General features: G+C 36.4%; 1 protein-coding gene across 1 annotated transcript in view; it reads right to left on the bottom strand.

Annotated features, from left to right (window-relative positions):
• The window catches only part of LOC119637086 (serine-rich adhesin for platelets), a 58,094-nt gene that overhangs the window by 879 nt on the left and 48,979 nt on the right, over positions 1–8,236 (bottom strand). Inside the window, exons 5-16 of the mRNA XM_038032906.1 lie at positions 5,695–6,372; positions 5,096–5,583; positions 4,400–4,516; positions 3,690–4,191; positions 3,479–3,605; positions 3,268–3,366; positions 2,869–3,177; positions 2,405–2,803; positions 1,796–2,338; positions 1,447–1,725; positions 860–1,130; positions 1–729 (exon numbers count right to left, since the gene is read on the bottom strand). The exon at positions 1–729 is cut by the window's left edge and continues 15 nt beyond it. Of these exons, the coding sequence (XP_037888834.1) occupies positions 1–729; positions 860–1,130; positions 1,447–1,725; positions 1,796–2,338; positions 2,405–2,803; positions 2,869–3,177; positions 3,268–3,366; positions 3,479–3,605; positions 3,690–4,191; positions 4,400–4,516; positions 5,096–5,583; positions 5,695–6,372 (4,541 nt within the window). The remainder of the gene's footprint in view (positions 730–859; positions 1,131–1,446; positions 1,726–1,795; positions 2,339–2,404; positions 2,804–2,868; positions 3,178–3,267; positions 3,367–3,478; positions 3,606–3,689; positions 4,192–4,399; positions 4,517–5,095; positions 5,584–5,694; positions 6,373–8,236) is intronic.

Raw genomic sequence — 8,236 nt, 5'->3', positions numbered from 1 at the left:
TTGGAGAATAGTTTCGACAATTGAACGAAGCTGATCTAAAGAGTCGATGATCTCTACGTTTCTTATTTTTTAGCAATAGTGAAGGCGAGGCCAATACTAAAGCTTCTTTAGGATCACTAGTCGTGGAACCCTCTGAATCATCTTCAGAACAACATTGTTCATACACCGAAGAAGAAAATCTTAAGTTCTTACTTGTCGCATATAAATGTCGTGCTGTACTGGCATGTCCAGCGGAAGTTTTTACGCCTAAAACAACATTAGTTGTGGCGGGTGTTGACGCTGTTGTCGGCAATGAAATTAAACCGCTTGCACTACCAATTGACGAATTTATAGGCGCAGTAGCCGAATGCTGTAATTTATGGCTACTTTTGTAGGTAGTGGTCAACGAAGATAGACCAGTACTGACTGTTGACGCGCAATCTTTCTCTTTTTCGTAATCATTTGCCGTTTTTGGACCCAGTACTAAAGTGTTCGCTGCCGTACAAGATCTGCTTAACATAAGATTATTGCCCGTTACATTCTCCAAAGGACAGAAGTGAAATAGTCTTTCCGGAGACTCATCGGCATAAGGAATGTTTTCAGAATGCAAATGCAACGGTTGACCCAGAGTGTGGCGTCTATTTTTGGGGAAATCCGGCGATCCATTTTCATCATTGGACTCTGAGCCGCTGCGCAATTTACTTAGCTTTGAATCTAAAGTGTCCGTTATAACGCCCAGAGACATAGAACCTAAGATATAAAATATAAGAACAATGTAATATGCTGAGGAATTATTTAAATTTCTGACGTAGAATGAGATCGATTGGATTGTGGATTAGTAAGAAATTGATGCAAAAAGTTTTTATTTTGAATCACTTACCCGTATCACTTATCCGACTGTTGCTGGATTCATCGTCAGTTAATAGTATTGAGATATCCACACTACTCCTCTGTTCCTTTGTAATGCTGCTACCACTTCCACTCCCTGAATCTTTTTCATCTAAACTAGCTTTACGATGATGTGTGCGTATGCCATGACTTAGAAAACCTCGCTCTTTCTTTTTTGTAGTTTTACTCGTTGAAATCGTGGTACTACTGCTACTTGACGAAGAGGCCGTGGTCGCGCTCGCTGACTTTATATAATCCAGGGACTGTAAATGTAAACGTAAAGTAACACCAATATCATAAATGGTCGGCACAGCTTTACGTTTCTCTTGACATGATGACGATGACGTCGTCGGTATTGCTTCGCCACCAACGATCGTTTTTTTTTGATTTAGCATGTGAGTGTGGGCGATGGGCAATAATGGATATATTAGGTGTGGACTTGCAGATGTTTTTAAGGGTGTTCTTAGTGAATGTAGTGAGAGGAGTTGGTGTTATGTTGGTGATGAATGGTGAATGTCTTGGGTTTGTTGTGGTAGTTGTGGTGGAAGTGGTGTAAAATGATTTGGATTTATCGCTTACCAAGGCACTGTCACCCGAATACGTTTCAGAGCTTCGCTTATTTTGAGCTCTCTTACGAAGCTGGGGAATAAATCGTGAGGTACGTGTTGTAGCGCTTGCCTCACGTTCGGTCATCCGTTCAATTTTCGATATATTATGCAATAATATATTAGTTTGGTTTTCTTGTTGTTGCAGAACAGTTACACCTGTGCCGGAACTGGAAGTCGATGTAGCAGGTGTATTATTACCACAAACATCTTCCAAATGGGGAATGTCACCGTTCTCAAAGAAATAATCGTACTACAAATAAAAAATTCGATTTTCTTAAAACGTCTTAATGTTACAGTTTGAAGAATTCATATTCACTTACATGTGTTAACAACAATTCGACAATTCGACACTGATGTTTCATATCTTTGACGGCAATATCTAAAGTGTCATTCGGTGTGCGTATAATGGAAGGACCGAATATGATGGCCAAATTTTTGGGTTCCATTAGATTGACATCACAATTTTTGCTGACGCGATTCAAATGACAGAACAGATGCTTCATAGTTTCATTCGAATGGCGGGGTAATAATTCTAATAAATTTTTTAACTCTGTCAACCGTTCTAAGCCAATTTTTTTATCAGCATCTATGAAATTATTGTAAAAGGAACTCGGTAACAATGCGTCCGGTAAACTCCGTATAAATAATTTCAGTAGACTGGATACAACGTTGACATCCTCCCATCTGACGTCAGTGTTGCAACGATCCCAAGAGAAATCCGTTTTATTGACTTGATCCGATAATTCCGAAATGGCAGCCTTATTGCCAGGTATACGATAAATTCCAACAACACCTAGACCTTTGGTTTCAACAATATTCGTGCACACCTCCACCAAAATTGGCACAAATTCATTGTTCTTCGACTAAAACAGGAGACAATAATGAATAATACACAACAAGCAAAAAAAAAAAGAAAAAGGAAAACTAACCATTGGGCAACATTTTAGAGGAACTCCTATAGATCCAGTTGTGCGGGTCGAAGAGCTCAAATTTGACGGCGATAAATCAGCACTGTTGCTGCTACTGCTACCGCCACCACGTCTGAAAAGTAAATCTTTCCAATTTTTGGCTTTCGGAGAGCCCAGATCTTTATCCGGGATATTTTTATGCGAAGAAGATTTACGAGTTTTCATCACAGGCGATATGGAATCGGTACCTTCCAATTCGCTACGTGCTAATAAATTTAAGGGTGAAGCTTCTGGTTGCAAGTGTTGATGCGTTTGCAATTGTGGCTGTTGTTGTACATTATCATCACAGATTGTTGTTGTAGGCACACTAGCAGTGGCTGCTTTTTTTTGCGGTTCAGCCGTTTGCTTACCTTGAAGATCCTAACAAATAAACAAATGCTTAGTAGTAAATAAAAAATTTGCAACGAATTTAAAGAAATACTTACACTATCATCATAAATTAAACTATTCTTCCATTGCAGTAGACCAAATATTCGTTTCATTTCAGAGCCACTTTTTGTTTTGAATAATATTTCTGTATGAGGTGATGATTGTTGTTGGGCTTCGGCCGATAAAGCAATACTACTCACTGTAGCGGTAGAAGTAAAATTGAACTTATCAGTGGGATCATCTAAATTCAATTCATTGCCCAAAGAGGCCAACGGAGACGGTTTCGATTGCATACGAAATATATATTTCTTCTTGTCCACCGATTCATCAAATATTTTAAAATTTCTAATATCGAGTTCTATCACCTGAAATTCCGGCATATATATTATATACATATACATATGCATAGCATAGATATGTTCAATTGATTATCAACGATTGTTAACGAAACTTACATTACTCTCGGATTTAGTATGACGACTGGGATATATTTTTAATATATCACCTTTAATCTCGATTTTTACTTGACGCCATGAACGATACTCCGAAATTCTCTGAAGAAAACAATTCAAATTCAAAAAAATAATTGCAAATATACATATATATATATATATATATATATATTATATATATTTGTGATTCTGATCCTTTTACTTTATTACTTACTTTTCCATTGATACAAGACGATTTTATTTCCATTTCAGTTTCGAACAATTCCATTTCCGTGGTCATATCTTTAGTATCTAATTTACCATTTACATCCATACTCGGTATTATACTGTCAATATGAATACTAGATCAGATTAGATTAAGAAATGACATTAAAAGTTATCCAATAATAAAACTGAAATGCCAGTTACAACTAAGTATTACAAACCTATGTCGTATATCACTAGTAACTGAAGCACGGCGACTGTTGCCTCCGGTATTAGCCTGTAATGTTAAATTTTCTAATGCTTCGATAGATTCTTGATGATCACTGAGTGTACTGCCACTACCAACGACAACATCGTATATGGGATCTGTTTGTTCTTCAATTTGCACCGGCATAGCTTTAGCTGACACAATATCCGTTGTACATTTCGAAGTAGCAGCAGCAGCAGCAGCAGCAGCAGCAGCAACAGAAGCAGCAGTAGCAGCCTCAGTGACCGTCGCTGACGAAGACGCAATTGTTGAACCATCACAATGATAATCATTTTCGTTATTAGTGGCACGTAAATACGATATACGACGCATGGGCTTGCCTTCGTCGAGCGAAGAGATGGGTTTAAAACGTCGCACCACTGCCGTCGAGCCAGTATTGTTAGCGATGGCAATGCCTGGGGTGCTAGTAGTCGTATTGATTTTATTGATTGTGTTTTCAGAGGAAGTTGCAGATGCTGTTTTTATAAATATACATATATATATATATACATATATATACATGCATTTTTTTTTTTATAAATTTTTTTTTTTTTTTTTTTTTTTGAATAGTTAGATAAAGAGAAATGCAAATTGGATGTATATGAATAACAGCAACAACAACAAGCATAAGCAGCAATAATAGCAAAAATAAGAAGAAATCATTTAATGATTATGCATTGTTACCTTTTATGTTGTCTGTTTTTGTTGTAGCTATAGCAATCGTATTGGCATTATCGCTTTCAGCAATGTCGGTCAATGTTGTTGACTTTTCCTCTATTTCCGTTAATTTACTCGAATACTCTGTAAAAAAAAAAAAAAAAAAAAAAAAAAAAAAAAAATTAACGCGAAAAAATTAAAAAAAAAAAAAAAAAAAAAAAAAAAACAAACAAATTACGTCGCAAAAATTAAAATATATATACATATATATATATACAATAAAAACGACGCGCTCTACATCGAAAAACTTAATAAATCAAAAATTGAAGCGTTTTACTTTTTAGTATTTTACTTGTAAAGTATTTTAAAAAATTAAAATTTTACTTTGGAGATTTGCTTTCAAATATTTGTTTTTATATAAATATTATATATGAATAATAATAATTTATTGCGTTTGCTTTTTTTAAATATCATTCTGAATGTGTTTCCATATGATTAACCAAACAATAACAATAACATCACAAAGGCAATAACAGCAAAAACACTTTGTGTACATTCACTCTAATTGCGGTTATCAATTTAAATCTCAAATGCAAACAAATAACATTAGGTAGGGTGAGAGTTTATACAAATCGTTATTCGCCGACTGATAATTTATTATACGGCTGCCTCTCTTTTAAACTAATAAACATGTTTTCTTATATGCGTAGCCATACAACTTACTTTTGCAAGTACTACTACCGCTGCTGGTGTTGCTGCCGCTGCCACCATTGTTGTTGTTACTGGTGCTAGTACTAGTGCTTTTGCTGTTGTTAATTTGATGATCGATTGTGGTGGTAGCCAAACTGGCTTTGTATATTTCCATGCGACTGCAAAGTTGACCATCTACCACACTAGACGAGTTGGCCGGTGTTATTGTCATTGTGTTGGGGACTGTCATCTTAGGCGCCACAGTTTGATAGTGCTGTTGCTGTTGCTGTTGTTGTTGTTGTTGTTGTTGATGATGTTGATGTTGTTGCTGTGCATGATGTTGTTGCACCTGCATTTGATGCAATGGATGATGTTGCAGTGATTCATATAAAACACCCGGCTTCTTCATTAAAATAACATTGCCCGTAGCTGCAGATGTTTCAATGGCATTCGTATTGATGGACAGCGGCTTGAAAGGATCAAAACCTCTAGCCAAATGTGAAACCAATTTACGTTCAAAACTGCACATTGAGAGAAGAAAGGCAGTAAAAAAGTATAAAAAATAAAAAAAAATAAAAATCGAGCAAATATCGAGAAAATCGTTATCGAAAAATAGGAAAAAAAACGCTTACACTTTATTGGTGACACCAGTTTCTTGCAAGGTTTCCATAAATTCATAATCCCTTTGATACTTATCACGTACATTTCCAGCTTGAATGCCAGCAGAATTAATAGCCGTACCGCTACTAGTGCTTATTAAAGAGCTCGCTGTACCGTTTGTTGCTTGCCGGTGCAGTTGTTGACTTCGACACTTTGTGTTGTTGATACTATGACTACTATTTGTTGCTATAGTAGTTACCGTGGATGTGTAATGCATATCACAGCTTGCCGGTAATAATTCTCGTGCGCTCGACGTTGACGAAGTGCTCAACAGCGGTTGTTTAACCAACGAACGCACTTGTCCACGTGTCGCACTCAGTCCCAACGATCCCAATGAAGCCGTAGACGCCGATACTACAGATAATTGCGGACTGCCTGAGGGAGGTGTGTGCGGAAAGAAGTGTTGCGCTTGTGCCTGTTGCTGTTGTTGCAGTTGTTGTTGTTGTTGCTGCTGCTGTTGCTGCTGCTGCTGATGATGTGCATGCGGTAGCGGTGACTTAAGAAATTCCTCTTTTTGCTTAATCGATTCATGTAAGCGCATCATTAAATTACTGTTGTCAATAACTGCATTCGACGCATATAAAGCAGCCGCGTTTTGCTGTTGTTGTTGCTGGCGGGTTAATACTGTCAAAGTGTTTGGCGGAGGTGAGCTGAAAAAATATTAAAAAATAGTGCAATTTTCTCTTGGTACTTGGCATAGAAATATTTAAAGGAGAGAAGAAAAATAACTTATCGACTTTTTTTTGACAGATTAATTTTTCTACTATGAAGATCATATTCTCATGTATAGAAATTTAACCAAACTGTATTTACTTATTCAATAATATTGCTTCACTTTAGAGTATGTTAAGCAGATGAATGCCTATCCAGTCAACCAGTTACCAAAACCTCATTTCATTTTATGAAAATTTCATTCAGTAGACTTGAGATAAATCAAACCTACCTTTACATTTGAAAGTAAACTAAACTGCGATAATTAAAATAAAAAGTTTTCCTAAGAGCTTTGAAATCGGGTAGTGTGCGAGTTCCTTATACGATAGACATCGTGTAGAGTCCAGCATTTATTATCGAATTTTTATTCAACTTATCGTCTTAATATTCTAATTAGGGAAATATCTGTGAGTCTCGCACATGAGTGACGCACATGCGTGATTGAATCATACGGACTTATGTCTACAAAAGCCTGTGCGTGGAGAATTTTATATGGACATCTAATGGAACTTAAAGCTTGGCCATCGAAATATGCGCGGATTAAATACACAAATGGCGAACATTTTTCACAGAGATTTACTTGAATTCTTGTCGAGTAATGCTACGATGCTGCTTGAGTTCAAAGCACGAATTATGAAAGTGGCCCATACTATTTTGCTTAATACAGTTATTCATATGGTGACTTTCCCAAACAAGACGTAAAATGGGAATTATTGCGAAAAAGTGGTCGTCCTTCTACTAAGACATGTCGATGTAATATTTTAACTTTCATCGAAATATATCAAAAATTCTGACCTTTAGATTGGATACAAGAGTAAATGAGCAGCCATCGCAGACGGACAGACAGAGACACAAACTTAGATCAATTGAGAAAGTCAAGAGACTTAATTACAAATAATAGAAGTTGGGTCTATCCCAAGTCTTTCGAGGTGTTGTACAAATGGTGTGGCGCATAAAAGTAATGTTTATGCAATATGTGTATGGCTTTTGCAGTTGCCTGTTGCGCGACGCGTAGTCCGTCTAGGATTGTCACGATCACTAATACGTTTTAAGAAATTTGCGAGCTTTTCCTTGGGGCCGTTGATACGTTGCCTGCGGTAGCCACATGGAGAACGCATTTAAATATCGTTTGAAATGTTGGCAATCAATCAATATTTTTACTGAGTTATGTTGTACGAGAGGATTTTGGGGTCAATGCAGCTATAAATATTGACACAATTCCTGTTGGCCTTGGCCGGACGCCTTTGGCCATATTATGTGCGGCCCTTTCGTTCTTTTATATTATCGCTACAATCTTTGATAAAAAGAACAAAAATTTGCTAATAAATTGTTTACGAGAATATACCTTAACAAATGGAATCCAAACACATCTTCTCAAACTGATGTACAATTGAAAATATGAAAATATTGTAAAATAAGAAAAAAAGTAAAACAAATCATCACTAAAGAGACTAAGTCAAAGTAGTCAAGTTCGATGATCGGCGATATTTTTAATTAATCTCTCAATATTTTGCTGTTTACAGCTGAACTTTTCCACTTTTCCAACTGCTTCCTATTTCCACTTTCTTTTCGATTTTCTTCAAACTCTTTCGTCATACGATAAATTATAGATTTTGATCGGATTGTTATCCCTATTGAAAATTTTCCAATATATGATCAATGATCTGAACATTGTTTTTTTTTTTGTCGCAATAACATTGAACTATTGTTTTGCACGGTCGTTTTCATCCGATTTTGAAAGAGCGCGGCTCACCAATAAGAGCAAGGACACTTTTTCACACGATTTTTTTTTTTCTAGCACAG

Source organism: Glossina fuscipes, unplaced genomic scaffold (genome assembly GCF_014805625.2).
Source record: "Glossina fuscipes isolate IAEA_lab_2018 unplaced genomic scaffold, Yale_Gfus_2 43, whole genome shotgun sequence".
Classification (NCBI taxonomy): domain Eukaryota; kingdom Metazoa; phylum Arthropoda; class Insecta; order Diptera; family Glossinidae; genus Glossina; species Glossina fuscipes.
Note: the sequence above shows the minus strand (reverse complement) of the source record. Positions and strands in the feature narration are given on the sequence as shown.